The following is an 18,793-nucleotide window of genomic DNA, read 5'->3' as shown; positions in this document are numbered from 1 at the left end:
ACAAATGTCAACGAGATGCGATATTGCAGTGTCATGGGTAAGTGTGGATATGCTTGAAAAATGGCAGTAGCTTGGATTGAGACCAGAAGTGGGGTATAAGAGGGGTTGCTCGGGGTCATAAACCCCATCGAACCCCTTAATTCTTCAATATTATAGGACTTTTTTGAGACAAAAATTCAAAAAAATCCCCAAAAAAATTGGAAATCACCCCTGGTTAAGGTCTAGGTGCCTTCAAGATCGAGTTTACACTAAGTCAGTGGTGGGCAACCTTTTAAGTGCCACGGTACAGCAAAACTGAAAGTTGACTCGAATTATTGCTAAATTCGAGCTCTAGTGGCAAACTACGACCGAAAATCTACAGTACATGCTGTCCAGAGTGCCGCGGAACACAGGTTGCCCACCACTGCTCTAAGCTACACCCGAAAATCCCTTCATATCCCCTCAAAAATGACTCAAACTCACTACTTCCTTAATATTCCACAGCTACGCGCCCCTACTTGGCTGGGACGATCAATCATGGGGATGGAATCTAGTCGATAATTACCTGCTGCATAATGGAGATGCTGGAAATTTTCCATTGCTTACAAATGCACCGAAATATCAAGTTGGCGAGAAAATTAAAGTCATACTGGATTGTGAGACTCACTGTTTAGCATTTGAGAAAAATAATGAATTTTTGGGTGTCGCATTTCATAATTTACCGAGTAAGAAGCTATATCCAACAATAACAGCTGTTTATGGAAATACTGAGGTGTCAATTGTGTATTGTGGATATCCATTTGATGGATAAATTTTGTGGGGTTTTTGGTATTTTTTGTGTTTTGTCCTAATTTGCAATTGTATGCTCAATGAGCACTTTAAGGGACATACTGAGCATGCTGATGGGTATGGTTAGTTGCTTATTGAGGATATGCTTGTGTCTTAGGCTTATCTTGATGATCTCATTATTTAAGGATATTATTTATTGATAAAAATTGAAAAATGTGCGAATTTATGAATGGAAGCTTCCTCAATAATCAAGGATAATCCACTTTAAACCACTGATATTGGCTGAATATACCCGAAAAGACACACTACGTGATTCTGGTTCCAGATTAGTGTCAATGAGATCATATAGGTGCCCTATGACGTTAAAATGACCGAAAATTAGGTCCTAGGCCAGTGTGACTCTGACAATAGGTCAGATTCAATAAAATTCAGCTCCAGGCTAGAGTTAAGTCGGCCTAGAGCCTGATTTTCGGACATTTCTACTTCGTGTGTCTTCTGGGGGTCCTTGACTTAGTTGACTGTCTTTGTGAAGCTACATGAGAGCCCATTGTCGCCATTAGTATTTGTAAAAGCTGTATGTGTCTATAGATAACTGACAGTTTCTAATTCCAAGCATTTTTGCATTGTTGCTTGCACAATAATCTCATGAGCTCTTTGGGATGGACCTGAAGATAGAGTCAAGTTGTGTTTAAACTGGATTTTCGGCTATTTTGATGCAATGTGCTTTCAAAGCGGACTTTAAGACAGAGTCAAGTAAGCCTGGGACTGGTTTTTTTTTCAATTTCCACGCCTTGTGGACCTGAAGCCTGAGTCAGGCTTAGAACCAGGTTTTCGACCATTTCTACGCCATGAGCCTTTCAGGCGGACCTGAAGACATGGTTAAATGGACCTGAGACCGGATTTACGTCATGTGCTTTCCGACATTAATGTCATTTATTCCTAAATTAATAAGGAACATGATTAATCTTTTAAAATTTTAATATTAATTTATCAGTTCCTTTTGGTATTACTTCTTAGTTCTTAAGCCTTGATTTCTAGTCATTCCATTTTTGGATTCATGTTTTTATACTTTATGCTGCATTGAGCATTGATGCTGATCATTTTAATAAATATTTAATTCAAAATATGTCCAAAAAATCTGAATTTATTGCTTAATTATTGCTGTTTACAGATGAATTTTTGGGAATTTTGTGTAGTTCCTGACATGTCAGCCTGGGAGGTCCCTAACAGACAACGAGCATACTCTAAAGTATACTGACTTTTGTGGACATGCTCTTTGTGTGTTAGGGGACCATTTTATTGTCATAATAGCTGCTCAGCACAACCTGGAGGGTCAGGCACGACAGAAACTGCACATGAAGTCGGTGTTGCGTCGGAGGCACACCTTGCACTGCATCAGGTACACCCCAGCTTGCCCACACCTGAATTCACTTCTATTCTTTGATTTTTGAGCATTTTTTCTTCATTGCCATTACAGCCTTTTCCACTTCCTCCCGGTCATACAGCACCTTCTTCAACATACAATGCTTCTCGCGAAAATTCAGGTACTGCAGCTTCCCTAGTCCATCCAATAAATTTCCATCAATTTTTTTAATTTTATTTCCATCCAGCCACATCAGTTCCAGCCTCTTATTATACTCAAATAATCCTTCCTCAAGCACCTCAATGTCATTCTGTATCAGGTACAGTTCCCTCAATTTATAAAATGGCGCCAAATCACTTTGATGGATTTCCTTTAATTTACATCTGTTGATGACAATGCCTGCAATGTGTTTGAAAAATGACATGAAGCCTTTGGGTAGGAAGTGCATTTCCTTGTCAAGGAACCAAATTGCAAATATGTTGTTGTTGTCTTTAAAGATTCTGTGCTCACCGGACACACTTGTGACTGTTGTGTTGGCTGTGGTGACTGTGAGGTTGCCTTGGACGGTGCACATGTAGATTCGTCCGATTATAAGCCAGTCAAAGTCTGTGTTGAAGCGGCAGGTGATGGTGATGTCTTGATGTTGTGTGGATGTGATGGTGGGGTTGAGGATGAGAATTGGGATGACAGTTGTGAGGAATTTGGAGATGTTGCTGGAAAAATAAGAGGTTTTAGTGAATTTTGAGTGGAAGATGGGGTTAGAGGTTGAGGTTGAGTCGGATTTTATGTGAAAAAGTCGATTTAGGTCTACTGGACTCCATATGGAGTTCGAGTCATCTTTGAAGTAGAGCTGGCTTGATTCAATTTTTTCATATAAAATCCGAGTCAACTTCGAGCTCTGGTTAAGGTGAATCTACATCTCTGGTACGCCACAGGGGTGTAGCTGGAACGTCGTCAGATCTCAAAATCCCTAACCTCTTTAAATGAGTAGTTCTTAGAATATTAAGGCTTAAAATAGTCCAAAAGAACCCCAAAAGTGTCAAATTTAGAAATGTCCCGATTTGTCTCAAAAGCGCCCCGATATTTTGCAAAAATCCTCTGGCCTACCCTACACAAGGGCAAAGCTGAGACATAGCCAGATCCCAAATTCCCTTCTGTTCTTGAATAACCCCGTAGTACATGACATCAGCCAAAATGATCTAGTTATTAAGGTTGCCCAAAGTCTACCCGCAGACCTGGGAATTCTACTCGAGAAGAACATCCAGAAATTCTTGGTTTAGGCATTCGAAGCCCTTCCTTGTAATTAGGGCGACCATCTTCCATATTTTTGCCGGAACGCTGCTGTCCTTTTCTACCTTGCTGCTTTGTCCTGACAGATAGTCCAAAAGAACCTCAAAAGAGTCAAACTTGTCCCGATTTTTTACGAAAATCCTTTGGTCACAATAGCTTATCCAGACCCCCAAAACTATGCTTTCTCGAAATTCCAGACCCAGATTAATTTTTAGGATAAAAATCTGTATTTTGGGATTTTCAGAATCCGGAAATCCCAACAGCTCGAAAGCATACCCAATATTGCCTTCTTTCTCTTGAATACCCTCCCGGTTCACATCATCGACCAAATTGATCTTGTAATCCACAACTTGTAATTAATTAAAAAAATATTCAATAAATATACACCAAAACTTACAGTCGCATTGTTGATGTCTAACGAAGCGAAAATAATTTATGCGTTAATTTTTGTAATTTTTTTATATTCTAAGCTAGAATCGATGAGATGATGTTAAGTTCTATGACTGTTCTCATGCGGAACTGAATTGCTACTGAACCAACAAAATCTAATTTTTGATGATTTTTTTGGGTTTTGAATAGTTTTTGACTGATTTTGGATGGGCATGAGTTGAGTTAACTTACAATTTGGATGATTTTGGACTTAATTCTACTAATTTCCTCATCCATAATGCATGCAAGCCCATTGCAGCACAGAGAGAACATCTTAAGTCAGCACTATTCTTCAATAACCTCAGCTTATTCAAGCCTGATAAGGACTCTGACGTCCTTTTCATCTCTTACCATCGACAAAGCATCTGATAATGATTTCCTATATACTGAGTCATCCTGATAGCGTCTACATTCATGTCCAGTCAATCTTAAACGATTTACTCAGAGAATTGTAGATGAAGTCAGTCTCTAAGAAGAGTTGAGATAGTTCTCATACAGTAAATACCTCAAGTCATGTCAATACAATGTATGTTGCTTGAACGCATGTGAGTCATGAATCACACAAGTTGAATCTAACTGCCGTTGACTGAAAATAACACAAATTGATCAAAAATGTCATGTCTTTGTGTCATGTTGCTGTGACATATCTCTGTGGTATGTCTCTGTGGCATGTCACAGTCATTTCTCTTAGCTTGTCTCTGTCGTGTCTCTTTCGCGTCTCTGTCATGTCTCTGTGGCTTGTCTCTGTCATGTCTCTGTTTCATGTCTCTGTGGCTTGTCTCTGTCATGTTTCTGTGGCACGTCTCTGTGATATGTCACAGTAAGTCTCTGAATCATGTCTCTGTGGCATGTTACAGTCATGTCTCTGTGTCATGTCTCTGTGTCATGTCTCTGTGGCTTGTCTCTGTGGCTTGTCTCTGTCATGTCTCTGTTTCATGTCTCTGTGGCTTGTCACAGTCTTTTCCCTGCATTATGTCTCTGTGACATGTCACAATCATGCCTCTGTGGTTTGTCTCTGTGTCATGTCTTTGTGGCTTCTCTCCGTGGCTTGTCTCTGTGGCTTGTCTCTGTGGCTTGTCTCTGTCATGTCATGAATAATCAAGTCAACAACAAATTTAATTCTATCAAATATTAAATTTTATTTCCAGCTCCTTTAAAATTCCGTCAATTTCTTACAACGACTTACACAGCTTATATAAATCAGCAGCTTCCCTTATACGACTAAATTCAACACAAAATGCTTCAACTTCAATAAACAGTTCCTTAACATTAATAATCTTCTTCCTTATCAGACTCTGCAGGAACACACAAAGTAGCCGTACAAGTCGATTTTGCAGGAACTTATCCTGAATACTTTCACATGTATTGATGCAATTTGAGATATAAAGATGAATAAATTCCGATGGAAGGTCGACAGTCGTCGTGAGCCTGTTGACGACCTCAACTGAGTGCAGTGACATTTCCATGTTGACCAAGGCACTCAAATATTCAGTAATTTGTGACGTATTCATGAGCAGCAACAGGATCTTAATAGCAATTAATGGATTATTTTCGACCAAGTCAGACAGCTTTGCAGGCGTCAATCCAATGTGATGAACAAGTTCCGAATCCTTTTCAAGCTCATTTTCCAATATTTTCTGGTCATGTAGCGTCAGTGCCTGCTTAAATGCTGTCGTAACAAGCTTTTCAATTTCAGTTTCATTACTTTGAACGGCTGTGACTTCATTGTCGTAGATTGGCTTATGTCCGACGGGATTTGTTATGTCAAACCAGACAAGTTCGTCTTCGCATGAGAGCAGTGGCGGTGCGATGGTCATGAATTGGGGACCAAAGACACTTTTGAGAGGTGTGTCGCGTCGGAAGAGACCTTCCATGAGTTCGCGGATGGCTGAGTCGGAGTCGCTGGAGCTGGAAATGGGGTGGGAAATTGGAAGAAATTAGTGGAAAATTGGGGAAATTGTTGGGAAATTCAGGGAAATTTGGAAAATTGAGTAAAAAATTAAGAAAATTTGAACAATTTTAGTGAAAATTTGGAAATTTGAAGCAATTTGAGTTTAAAATTCGGAAAATTTGAAAAATTTAGTGGAAAAATGAAAATTGTTGGAAAATTCAGGAAAATTTCGACAATTTTAGAGAAAATTCAAGAATTCAACAAAAAAATTGGAAAATTGAATCAGTTTGAGATGAAAATTTGAAAATTTTGAAGAAATTGGAAAAATTTAGTGAAAAAGTGTAAAAATTTTTGGAAATTCAAGAAAATTTGGAAAATTGGGAGAAAAACTTGGAACATTTAGTGGAAAATTATGAAAATGTTTGGAAATTCAGGAAAATTCGGAGAATTTTAGTTAAAATTGAGTCAAAATTTAGCAAAATCCTTAAAAATTTGAAGAATTTTGAGATGAAAATTGGGGAAATTTGAAGAAAAATTGTAAAAATTCAGTAAAAAATTAGGAAAATTCAATGAAAAATTGGATAATTCACTCAAATTAACCAAAAAGTCTCAAAATTTAGTGAAAAATCATCCAAATTTAGCTAATTTAAGTCACAAAATTTGAGAATTTTCCCAAAAATTCATTAATTTTTCATCCATTTTCCAAGTACCACGGGAAGGTGACGCTTGCCACTTGACGATTGGTTAGTCACCGAGTCAGATCGACGACCTCTCCAACTCCCCTGAATTTTTCATCAAATTAATCCAAAATTTCCCAAGTTTAACCCAAAAATCAACCAAATTTTCCTATAATTTCCCAAATTTTCCACCAAAATTTCCCAAATTTTCCTCAAAAAATTCCAAAAAAACCCTTAAAAATTCCCACAAAATTCCTAAAAACTTACGATGGTGCCGGCATGACATTCATAATGTTACTCTTAACATTTGCTGTTATTTCCTTATCCTTCTCAACACACAACTTCCGAATGTTGGACAAATCAAATGGAATTGTGAGAAGCTCTGTGGTCTGCTTAATGTGGTGTGGTGTCTGCTTGCAGAGCTAAAAATGACAAGATTTTGGGTTAGTTCTTAGAAAAATGGAACTGGAACCTGTCAACATTCAAGAAACATCAACTTACATCCTTAGTTCCACTCGACAGCAACTGCAATATGAAATTCCTCTCAACAGTCGTCAATTTATAGTCCTTTGACTCAACCAGCTGATATAAAAAGAACAGAAACGGCGAATCTCTTGGAGATGGTGAAATATCCGTTGGATCATCATTCCTGAATATGTCATACAGTATGTAGTAAGCCACAAGTCTATTGTTTGTCTCTGGTAGGTCGCTGTTTCGGATTAGAAGGGATCTGTTGGGGAAATTGGATGAAAATTGTCAATTGTTGGTTCATAGTCAGCTATAGCAGGCTATAAGGCATGCTTGAGGTCAGCAAGCATCCCCTCTACCTGCCAAGCCTCAATAATACTCACAATAAAGTTCCAACTGATATAAAATCATTTTTTTGAAATTTTTTCTGTACGTGTGCCGATATTGACTCAAAACTTTGATGATCAATTGACTTTTCGCATAGTAAATTGTGCAGGAACAGAAAATCAGCGAGAATTGGAAGTCGATGCATTGTAATTTATCGATTAAGACTGTCTATGTCAGGAATTTGAGTAAATTTTGTGATTTTTAAGGAAACTTTTTGAAAATTTTTGTTGAATTGTCGGATAAATGAATGTAAATAGGTCGGATAAAAGAGGGAATAAGATTGCTGAGGTTTGGAAAATTGAGGAATTTTGAGGGGTTTGGGGAATTTGTGGGGAATTTTGAGGTTATGAGGGGGTTGAATTGAAGATTCTGGACTGGATTTTGGGGAGATTAACAGCTGTCATCCCCTTAAATCTTCAAAAATCCACAAAATTTGACCAATTCAATTTAACGGCTTTTTCAAATTTGAACCGGTTCAAACCTGATCCGGTTCAATCCTTAATCTTGTTTATGTTTTGCTTTAACACAAAAAAGTGGAAAAAAAAATCAAGAAAAAATCAATTTTAAGCTACAAATCCAGCTACAATCATGAATTTACCAGCTTAATCACATCAAGTATTAGTCAATAAATTCCAGAATAGTCAATATCATTAGCATCTTAAGCAGCATCATCCCAAAAACCTAGAATAACAATGAGTAAGTCATGAAAAATCCTCAAAAAATCCACAAAAATTCCATAAAAAAATCCTCAATTTTTAGTCGAGCAAATTAAGAAAATCGAGGAAAGCTGGCTGAGTCTTGACTCAATCCGTGACGTCATCCGATTCACACAGACGAAATCATTAAAGGACTTCCTACCCATCTGGTGGCACATCTTCCTATGGCACTGCGTATCGTCAATTGTCATTTGTGGCATTTGTGGGACAATTTGCTTCTATCTCTTAAGAAGGCACAAATTTGGACGATTTTTTTCAATACTTATTGTCATTTGGGGTGTCTTGTCACCAATTGTACCCGGTGTAATATCATCGATATTTATTGCATGGATACAGTCTGTGTCTGTGGCTATATCGCCTTTGGTTGCATTCTTTTGGGGATGTGGATTGACTTTGTTGGGAATATTTTTGGGTGTAACGAGGATATTGGCGACGTTGTAGGGTGTGGGAGGGTATGGCAGGGTAGTCTAGGCTGTATGCAGTCCCTTGACAGGCAAAGAGTATGGCTCCATGGTATATGAAGACTGCTACGGAACCTAAAAGACAAAGAGCCTGCTTTTAGGTGCCGTAGGTCATTTTATACCATAAAACCATACTTTTTGCCTGATAAGGGTCATTACTGACCACCTGGGTATGCTGTACCTAGTTTGGACAACACTGACCTATTCTGACATTGTCTTGAGGACAGACTGAATGAGATTCTAGCAGTTACTAAACTTATTTAAATATTTTTTTTGAATTTATTGTAAAAATTGGAATTATTTAATTTATTTTATTGAATATATAGGAAGACTTTTATGTTATTTTGTATAGTTTGTAAGGTATAAAATTAATAAAAAAAAATATTGAAATTTAAAGGTAATTACTGTAGTTGATGCATTTATGAGGCTTCTTGCTTACTCTTCGAAACTTGTTGGCAGTACAGATCAATTGTGAACCAAGATTTCCTTCAGGTGGCACCTAAAGCTGACTTTTCCGCTGGTTTCTGTCTGCCAATTTCCAGTAACTAGTGCAATACAGTCAGATTCATTCCAAAAAGATGTCAGATGACTAGTTTCATAAGACCAGACACTTTCTGTAGTTGAGGATTCTGCGTTGTTCCTACATTTATGCTGATCTCTTTCAATCTTGAGTTTGAAGATGACTCTATGGAGCTTCTTTTTAAAAACATCAATTGCATGTTCGTCTGCGTGCATTTATATGGTTAACAATAAAATAAGCTAGATATTCCTACCGTTTGGCAGTACTTAATGTAACTCAATCAAGTGAAAATTCAGTTACAAAAGTCGTCTCGATTCCATCTTGTTCCCGTTTAATGTCAGCAAAAAATAATTAAGTAAAAAAAAATAAAATTCGTCTCTACTTGGGATCGAACTCTCAATCTTCAGTACGGAAGGCCATCACGTCTTCTTTTTCAGCATGGCCAATGATGCGGGTAGCATAAAATTAAGTTGCTATAGTCTTATTTATATCACAATTGTTAATTTATTAATTATATCCTAATTTCATTCCAATAGACCAGTGGTGGGTCAACATGTGTGTTATGTCATGCTGACCAGCTTATCTCCTAGTAAGTTTCAGTCGAGGCTTATTTATGGTGGGCAGAAGATTTACGCAAAATATCAGGACACTTTTGTAAGAAAAAATTGGGACAGTTTGAGGCTTTGTCGGGACACAGCAGCAAGGTTGACAAGTACAGCAGCGTCTTGACAAAAATACAGCAGATGGCCGCCCTAGGGTTACTACCAGGATGTACCTCAATTAATGAAAAGTGTTCCTTTTTCTTAGAGTTCTTAATATCCCAAATTTGCAGAAATTATTGAAAGATTGAGCTGTCTACAGATGTTCTTTAAACACGGGACAATGGGCCCCCGTGTGACCCAGTCAAGGAAGTAAGCAGTAAGCATTCCTTCTTCCCGAGTTTTGCTACAAATTTGCATATTATAGTTTAAATTAACTCAATATTTATCTGAAATTCTCACAAAATTGTCAAAAAAGCAATAAAATTCACCAAATTCATGCTTAACATGCTTTATCAAAGTTGCCAGGATTTCAATTTGGTGTCCAAATTTTGGGTTCGAATCCCAAAATCCTGCCAACTCTCATTTAAACAATTCCAAAACATCCCAAAAATTCCAAAAAAAAATCCTTTCAAAATTAAATTCACAAAAAAAATTCTTTTAACGTCCAAAAAAAATTCAAATTTCCAAACTGCATAAACTTTTTATTTTTCGTTATTTCCCTCTCATCACCAACAACAACAACAGGGTGATTAACCTTTTCAATGTTTACATTTTCGGTCTTCTTTTTCATTCTCAATTGCATTTCACATTCACAGTCAGTCTAGACAATTTCTCATTGTTGTGTGGTTTTTTTTAATTTTTACAATTTTTTTTTGTGTTATTTCTCGTTGTGCTGAACATTTGTGGAAGTCAGTCATGACAAATACCGTCAAGTCAGCCGAAAATGAGTCGGAAAATGTAAAAAAAATCAAAATTTTTAAAATTTTTCAATTTTTTGACATAAAAATTTCTTGCAGGACGTCTCATCATCAACATCCGAGTCACGTAGTCAATCCTCATCCAAGCAGCGTCGATCAAAGAAGGCAAAACGCGGCCGTAAAGCCATACAAAATCCTTATAAGTTTGTCACATACCTCACCGAGTCACCAAATACACAAATTTTTGCTATTGGATTTAATCACTTTATACGCGACCGTGACATCTTTGCATCAGCATGTGGCAATAAGATATCAATTTATGAATGTGTTGATGCGGACGATGAACGTCCTGTACAATTTTTGAGAGCTTATATTGAACCGGATAAGGATGAGGTGTTTAATTGTGTCGTGTGGAGTTATGAGAGGCTTAATGGATCGAGTACGGTTGGACCGATTTTAGCGGCTGGTGGCGTTAAAGGAATTGTTAGAGTTGTACAGTGTAATCGGGACAGTATGGGTGGATTTAAGAATCTACTTGGACATAGTGAGTATTGGAATTAGACGGGATGGAGTGGATTATGGACGGTATTATGAGGAACATGACCTGAGTGTCCATTTGGTCCAGTTGGTCCAGTTAATCCAAATTTTAGACAGGACAGAGCACGGACAGGACTTGAAGTCGACTTGAGGATGGCATGGACTCAAGTGGACTACAATCGACATGTCCATACAACATCCTGGTCGACTTGGAGCTCTGGACTTGAATTTTGTATGAAAAAGCCAGTTTGAGTCAATTTTGAGCCAGTCGTTGACAGTCAGACCGTCTATGACAGTCTATGACCGTCTATGACAGTCTATGACCGTCTATGACAGTCTATGACCGTCTATGACCGTCTATGACAGTCTGTGACCGTCTATGACCGTCTATGACAGTCTTTGACCGTCTATGACAGTCTATGACCGTCTATGACCATCTATGACAGTCAGTCTCGTCTTAGACAGTCAGCCGGTCGCTGTTGGCTGAAAACTGTATTTTTTGAGGATATCCCTCAATTTTGGACCTCATATCCTCCTCCTCCATCTACATAACCTAAAAATCACTAAAAACCAAAATTCTAACCTCAACTTTCCATTACTTTCAGCCGGCGCCATTAACGACATGAAATTCCATCCAATCCATCCTCACCTCCTCATCAGTGCCAGTAAGGACTACTCCCTACGTCTCTGGAACATCCAAAACTCAACATGTATAGCTATCTTTAGCGGCATTCGTGGACATCGCGATGAAGTTCTATCCGTTGACATGTCAGCTGATGGACGTACAATGATCTCAGGTGGAATAGATCATAATATTATGGTATGGAGTCTCGAGACGGATGAACTTAAAGAAAAGATTGAGGCATGCAGTACAGTCGATGCATTTGGCAGAGGCAAGCGTCCATTTGCAGCTATTCGAGTCCATTTTCCGGAATTTTCAACCCGAGATGTACATGGCAATTATGTCGATACTGTTAAATATTTTGGATCAACATTTCTCAGCAAGTCATGTGAAAATAATATAATTTGGTGGAAGCGAAAGGAAACGCCAAAAGGCATGCAAGTCTCGAAACTTTTTACATTTGATATAATTGACAGTGAAATTTGGTTTATGAGGATGGAACTGGACCTTCAACTGACTCAATTGGCTGTTGGCAGTCAAAATGGAAAAGTCTTCATCTTCAACCTAGACACGGAGAAGCCAATTAATAGGAGAATTACAGTCACACATCCAAAATGTACGTCACCTGTTAGACAAATGTCATTTTCAAGGGATGGACATATTTTGGTGTCGGCATGTGATGATGGGACTGTGTGGAGGTTTGATAAGAAGTGAGGGGGGTCGGCTATATCATAAGGGGGTTTGAAAAGGGGTATCATAAGAGGGGACATGAAGGGGTTCAAAATTTATCAAATTTATGACTTAAAAATTGCAGGGAATTGAAACTTTTTGGTTCAAAATTAACTGAATTGGAGGAATTGAGTTGATTTGTCTGAATTCCAGAAACAGGGTAGAGTGGGTATGGCATGGTTAGTGGCAGGTTCGATTGGACTGTCGACACTGACGTGGTGACAGATCTGATAGGACAACTTGGCATAATGTCTAGTTAATGACTAGACATAAGGTTGTTCAGGACAAAATGCCATTACTCAAGCTTAGGTACAGTCAATAAGTTTGACGTCATGTCAAGTAGTCCATCAGGTCCATCACTACACCATCTCCACCCCATCCTGTTCCTGCAATTTAGATCAATCAACAAACCAATTCTTCTATTCAGGCTCGTTAATTAAGTTTGAGTATTAATAATTAAGAGGGGATTATTTAAGGGTAACTGAGGGGTAGTTAAGGGTTAATTGGGAGGTAAATGAGGGGTAACAGAGAAAGAGCTGAGGGGAAACTGAAGGGTAACTGAGGGGTAACTGTGAAGCAACTCATGGGGTAACTGAGGGATATATGAAGGATTACTGAGAGGAAACGTGTGAGGCAACTGAGGGGAATCATTCATGGATACTGAGGGGTAACTGAATGAGTTGTGTTTTTTGCTAGATAACTAAGGAACAGATGGGATCAACCCATTATTAAGCCTACCAATTATTAAGAAAGTTAACCAATAAGACTGTAATATTAGCTAGAAATAGGGAACAAGACAAATGCACACAAAGCTGGGAAAGAATAAAATGAAACAAAAAAAAAATTAGATTTTGTATTTTTGTATTTTAAATGGTAATGATGAGGGGGGTAATTGTATGGGGGGGAGTCTGTTGATACTTGGAGATGGGGGTTGGATTGAGGTTTAATTAGATATGTAGACTGTCCAGGAAGACATATGGCATACGAATGGATCAAAAATCCGACCCCAGCTCGACTAAGATCTGTCTTGAGGCCTCATCTCATCAAATCTGGTATGGGGCTATAATCAAGTCAGGCTGGGGTCCGATTTCAGCCGTTTCTATATCATAAATGTGCTTTTTTGGGTCTAAACGTCAAAAATCTGTTAAAAATTGGAAAAAATTGCAAAAAATCCAGATTTTTGAGTCATTTTCTGGATTAACTCCTAGGAATCCTAGTGTGCTTCAGCACACAGGTTGCCCACCACTGGAATATACCTACGCCATCAATACTCATCCCCAAAGTATCAACAAGACAGCAAACTTAGCCAATAAATCTGAAATTTTAAGTTACTAAGCACAATTTTAAGTGCTTTTTAGTTAATTAAATCTAGTTTAAATTAATTTAATTAAGTTTTTTTTTGTATCTCATAAATCCTAGTAAATATTCACAAATTACCGTAGTTGCTTAAGCTTATCCACTGCCAATACATTTTGTTGCTGTAAAAAAATTTTAAAAAAATCCTCGCAAAAATAAAATAAAAAAAAACAAATTTTTTTCATAATTATATTATTGAATTCTTAATTTATTTACTTTTTTTCACTTTTTTAAATAAACTAGCATGAAATTTTTTACTTTTTTTAATTTAATGAAAATTAAACAAAAAAATTAAATTTGAGACTTAATTCTACTGACTTTCTTTCTACAAAATTTTCCACTTTTTTAACTTTTTTGTTTTATTTTCAAATTTTTGTAATATTTCAAAGTTTTGAAAATTTTTATTTTTTTGTAATTTTTCACATTTTTGAAATTCTTAAATTTGTCAAATTTTTGAATTTTTTCAAAATTTTTGAATTTTTTCAAAATTTTTGAATTTTTCAAATTTTTTGAATTTTTCAAATTTTTTGGAAATTTTTCAATTTTTTTTTTGAATTTTTCAAATTTTTTTTAGATTTTTGAAATTTTTTCACATTTTTCAAATTTTTTAAAATTCCAATATTAAATTCATTCACACTCTGTGCGCATTCATTCGTTATTTATTTGATTTTTTTTTAAACTTAAATGACATTTATCAATTTTTAATTTTTTTGAATTTATTTTCACATCAGTGCATTGATTTGGGGAAATTGTGGGAAAATTAGAAAAATATTTTCATAAATAATTTAAAAAAATTGCTAAAATAGAATGAAAAAAAAAAATATTTCGAGAATAATTTCACTTTTTTTCGAGGTCAGATGTGATTTAATTCAATAAAAGAACAATACTGCTTGTGGATTGATTGAATGGAAAAGAAGTTAAGTATAAAGAGATGTAAAAGAGAGACTAAGTTGAGTGCTGAGGCATGCAGGGGATGGTTGGGTGGTGTATAGTCAGATCTACGTCTATCTACCCCTAATTCAGGGATGATTCTCTCAATTGTGAGCCAATAGATCGCATTATGAGCAAGTTTAGCGCATTATGAGCCAATATAGCGCATTATGAGTCAATAAACCATCTAGTGAGCCAATAGACCAACATTGTGAGCCAATAGACCATATAGTGAGCCAATAGATCACCTAGTGAGCCAATAGACCATCTAGTGAGCTAATAGGCCGACATTGTGAGCCAATAGACCTTGACTCTAGCCAATACACCACCCAACCACCTCCCCATCCATTATAAAATGATTCCTAAGTAGTTAAATCGTGAAACAATTGCTATTATTCATTTTTCTAACCCAAATAATTCTATGACAGTCATTCTAAATTCTAACAAATTTGTTTGTTGTCTAAACGGAAAGGAAATGGACCTTAAGTGTACAAATAACAAAATATGCTTCTGTATAAGTGCAAAATATTGTTACAAAAATTATTTATCTTTTTTTTTAATGGATTCTATCCTGATTAAATTCAATTATTTCGAGACCTTAGCTGAATGGCTTCAAAGGACCACGAAAGTCCTTTTTGTAAATTTTTGGAAATGATTTACAAAATTTTGATTTTTGACTAACTTATTTGGCAGAATTAAAGCTTTTTGGGTCGGTAGCTAGGAGCATTCAGGATGAAGTAAGGCTCGAGGGTCGTACCCTTCACCACTTTTTGGAACAGAGCCTTCAATTTGGTCCAAAAATTCCAAATTTGCTCCAAATTCAGTCAGAATTTGAATTTCTATGAATAGACAAATTGTGCTCATTTTATGAACTTTTAGGGTACCTTCAGTATGATTGTTACGACCCATGAATTACCGCCAGCCGCCCCACTTCCCCTATCTACCCACTAGGCATGCATACCATGCCTCTTACCCACCAACAAACCACAAAAAACATCTCAAAATTCTGCCAAATTATTTTTAAAAAACGATTCATTTTTTTCGTATTCATATCTACAATAAGTAAGGATGTAAGGATGTTAGGCTGTTAAAAATTAGATCTTTTTAAAATGTGCTACAGGTAAGTTTTCAACTAAGTTTTTTGTTTTTAAACAGTCAGTTTTTTGACCGAGCAACATATGATTTATTTCAGACTGTAAAGGAGGAATTCCGGAATATTCCGTCGGGTCCATGCACCTACGCATGTGGCCAGATTAAAGATCGACCAACCAGCTTATCCTATTTGATCCAGTTCATACTAGGTGGAAATGTCCATGTATCAAGTCAATGTCCATCTTCATATGTTGCTCGGCTAATCGATTACATTTTACAAAATACTTTGATAATATTTGAGTGAAATAAAAGACTTATAATTGAATATCGTTGCTGATTATTTTGTTCTTTTTCTTTTCTTTTTTCATGTTATATTGAAAATATTGTTTGCATTTTTTTATATGTTTAATGTTATTACAAATTTAGGTTTTTTTTTGGGGTTTCCTTTAAGGTTTCTTTTTAGAAAATTTGCATAGATTTGGAGAGTATCGGCGTCGGTTTGGATGGAAACTATGACTGAATGGATTGGTTTGATTAAGACTAGCTGTGTATCTAGTTCTAAAGTATGAAGTTAGTCTAAATAAAAGCTTGGCAGGTAAGACTTAACCAGACCTTTGGATGTTGTCTTGGTCATATGTGGCCTTTAGGGCAGTTAGGCTGTCAATTAGAACTCGAGTAGTCCAACTTGGCCTTTTATCCATAAGCACATACACTGGTTGATATCCGAAATAAGCACACAGTGTTCAATAGGCTAAAGCTTAGTTGCGCATTAACGGCAAGATACAAAGTTGCACCGTTTTGGGCCATTTTTATGGTTCATCACATGTTGGACTAACAGCTAAGTTATCGTGTGCTTTAAATTCTACACTACTCATTACTCAGTTCGTTATGCTTAATTAAGACGCAGATACTCTTCAAATCTATACAAAATTGTATCTTTCAGCTCTCATTTTTATCAAAAACATTTTTTTTATTTCCTTTAACTTGATTTTGTTCATTTTTACGTTATTATTTCGAAAAAAAAAACTATATATTTTTGTGCGGGTTCTGAATATTTTTTTGAATTTCTAAGAAGATGTCCTAATTAACTAGGATGAAGCATACTTGAATGACAATAAGTTGGATTACATTTACTTAGATGAACAGCACTACGTGTTCGTTAGGGCATTGCAATGTCGTCATACCAACGCCATGAGACGAAGTTGCCCTTACACCAATGTGAAGGCTGACTTTGACCCATTTTGGCGATTTGACGTGAGTTTATCATCATCACTTGGGCTTTTTGTTTCGTCATGGATGGTGTTTTCCAGCTTTTTAACTGAGATGTTCATTTAAGGTCGATGGGTAATCTTGGAAAACTAAAGCCTAAACAGAAGTCTCTTGAATATCCTTGATACTTCACAACCATAATTTTGTATCCTTAGGTATCAATTATCATCCCATAGAACCACAGTTGACCACTCCATAGTCCCAACTTCTTAAAGAAATTCAAAACTCCAATTCAGAACATCCGCATTGCATTCTTCATTGTGTATTCTACTCTAATCTATTATCCATGATTATTAATTCTATTTTCTATGCTTCATATTTCATGTTTTTTTTTTTATAAATTGTAATATTCACTTATAAGCTTCTAAATTGTGTTCATGTTTTTTACTTGATTATTAAATTTTTATTCTATTTTCTATTACATTGTGGGTTATGCGTTGTGTGGGGTATTGGGGATATACTGGACATGATGAGGATTTGTCAAGTCAGTGATTTTGCTACTTTTTAATGTTCCTATTTCATTTTGGGTATTTTCAGGATTTCGGAAATAATTTTTTGACATGACTTGGTTCCTCATCATGTCCAGCATATCCCGGACCCACTAACGGTTTTTTTATATTTAAATCGGGCAGTATAAAAATTTTTATTTCATCTTATTTGCATTTTTACGTCAGAAAAAGGAAGGAAGGAAGTCATTTTTGTGTATGTCCGATTTCTATGCCTTGTTGCTGCCATTTTTGTTGATTTTTGAAAAATTTTCAAAATTTTCAAAATTTTTTAAAATTTCCAAAAATTTCAAAATTTTCAAAATTTTCAAAAAGGTTCAAAACTTTCAAAATTTTCAAAATTTTTAATTTTCAATTTTTTGTAATTTATTTTTAATTTTTGTTCCTTTTTCTCCTATTTTTGTCCATCAAAATTCACTCACATTCCACAAAAACTGCTTATATTAATTCCAATATTTAGGTATAGGCTATAACTACAAGGAATAACTATAAATTGTGTTTTTTTGCTTCTTTTTTCGTCATCAATAAATTAGAAATTAATAATAATAACTAGATATAAACTTCCATTTTTTGCAAATAGGACATAAGATAGAGTATAAAAAAGAGCAAAAAAAATTATTATTGTTTTTAGAGAGATTTTTGTGTGTGTGTGTGTGTGTGTGTGTGTTTACATATTGTATGCAACATAAATTGGATCTAGTTGATCGGCTAGGAAGCCATCGCGGAGATGCATTCGTTGCTTTTCACCACGACTGTTGATTGGAACGACACCTGAAATTGGGGAAATTTTTGAGAATTATTAAATTTGAATTTTAAAGAACTGAACTTGTCCATTTAAACTGAACGTGTCCCTTGGAACTGAACTTATTCCTTTAAACTGAACTTATCCTCTAAAACTGTATTTATTCTTCGAAACTGCAGCTTTAACTTGAATTAATTGGCATTCTAAACTGAACTTATCCCTTGAATTTACCATTCAAAACTGAATTTGTCCATTGATTTTACCACTCATAACTGAACTTGTCCATTGAATTTGCCATTTTAAACTAAAATTGTCCCTTGAATTTGTCATTCTAAACTAAACTTGTCCCTTGAATTTGCCATTCTAAACCAAACTTGTTCCTTGAATTTGCCATTCTAAACTGAACTTGTCCCTTGAATTTGCCATCCTAGACTGAACTTGTCCCTTGAATTTGCCATTCCAAACTGAACTTGTCCCTTGAATTTGCCATTCTAAACTGAACTTGACCCTTGAAATTGCCCTTCTTAACTGAATTTCTCCTTTGAATTTGTCATTCTAAATTAAATTTTTCCCTTGAAATT

At 36.0% G+C, this 18,793-nt stretch overlaps 4 protein-coding genes across 10 annotated transcripts in view; 2 read left to right on the top strand and 2 right to left on the bottom strand.

Annotated features, from left to right (window-relative positions):
• Positions 1-483: 483 nt before the first annotated feature.
• Positions 484-790, top strand: LOC139089728 (F-box/SPRY domain-containing protein 1-like; the record flags this gene model as incomplete). The annotated part of the gene is made up of 1 exon (XM_070639327.1): positions 484-790. A coding segment is annotated over one exon (307 nt), but the record flags the coding sequence as incomplete, so codon positions are not given.
• Positions 791-4,964: 4,174 nt separating this feature from the next.
• Positions 4,965-7,500, bottom strand: LOC139089711 (CCR4-NOT transcription complex subunit 11-like). Its single transcript, XM_070639310.1, has 4 exons — positions 7,270-7,500; positions 6,920-7,148; positions 6,686-6,840; positions 4,965-5,758 (listed from the first exon to the last, which is right to left on the bottom strand). Exons 1-4 carry the CDS (start codon positions 7,416-7,418, stop codon positions 5,023-5,025), a joined length of 1,269 nt encoding a protein of 422 aa, XP_070495411.1. The 5' UTR covers positions 7,419-7,500; the 3' UTR covers positions 4,965-5,022.
• A 2,836-nt stretch (positions 7,501-10,336) lies between these two features.
• On the top strand, positions 10,337-12,302 carry LOC139089727 (polycomb protein esc-like). The gene is made up of 3 exons (XM_070639325.1): positions 10,337-10,469; positions 10,529-10,973; positions 11,572-12,302. Exons 1-3 carry the CDS (start codon positions 10,428-10,430, stop codon positions 12,300-12,302), a joined length of 1,218 nt encoding a protein of 405 aa, XP_070495426.1. The 5' UTR covers positions 10,337-10,427.
• A 2,017-nt stretch (positions 12,303-14,319) lies between these two features.
• The window catches only part of LOC139089704 (disco-interacting protein 2-like), a 42,005-nt gene continuing 37,531 nt past the window's right edge, over positions 14,320-18,793 (bottom strand). For all 7 annotated transcript variants that reach the window (XM_070639297.1, XM_070639299.1, XM_070639300.1 and 4 more), the window contains one exon: positions 14,320-18,241. In XM_070639297.1, the coding sequence (XP_070495398.1) occupies positions 18,138-18,241 (104 nt within the window). In that variant the 3' untranslated portion in view covers positions 14,320-18,137. The remainder of the gene's footprint in view (positions 18,242-18,793) is intronic.

The sequence above is a fragment of the Chironomus tepperi genome, unplaced genomic scaffold, assembly GCF_022539635.2.
Source record: "Chironomus tepperi strain 1889 unplaced genomic scaffold, CSIRO-AGI_Ctep_v1 contig_195, whole genome shotgun sequence".
NCBI lineage: Eukaryota > Metazoa > Arthropoda > Insecta > Diptera > Chironomidae > Chironomus > Chironomus tepperi.
This window is presented reverse-complemented; position numbering and strand designations above follow the sequence as displayed.

Excerpts from the sequence above, each read along its gene's own strand:
- LOC139089711 (XM_070639310.1), bottom strand. The coding sequence starts at position 7,418 with ATGCATCGACTTCCAATTCTCGCTGATTTTCTGTTCCTGCACAATTTA. Across the intron at positions 7,149-7,269 it reads ATATCAGTTGGAACTTTATT|ATCCCTTCTAATCCGAAACA; the intron begins GTGAGTATTATT and ends TTTCCCCAACAG. Across the intron at positions 5,759-6,685 it reads AATGTCATGCCGGCACCATC|CTCCAGCGACTCCGACTCAG; the intron begins GTAAGTTTTTAG and ends CCCCATTTCCAG.
- LOC139089727 (XM_070639325.1), top strand. The coding sequence starts at position 10,428 with ATGACAAATACCGTCAAGTCAGCCGAAAATGAGTCGGAAAAT. Across the intron at positions 10,470-10,528 it reads CCGAAAATGAGTCGGAAAAT|GACGTCTCATCATCAACATC; the intron begins GTAAAAAAAATC and ends AATTTCTTGCAG. Across the intron at positions 10,974-11,571 it reads TAAGAATCTACTTGGACATA|CCGGCGCCATTAACGACATG; the intron begins GTGAGTATTGGA and ends CATTACTTTCAG.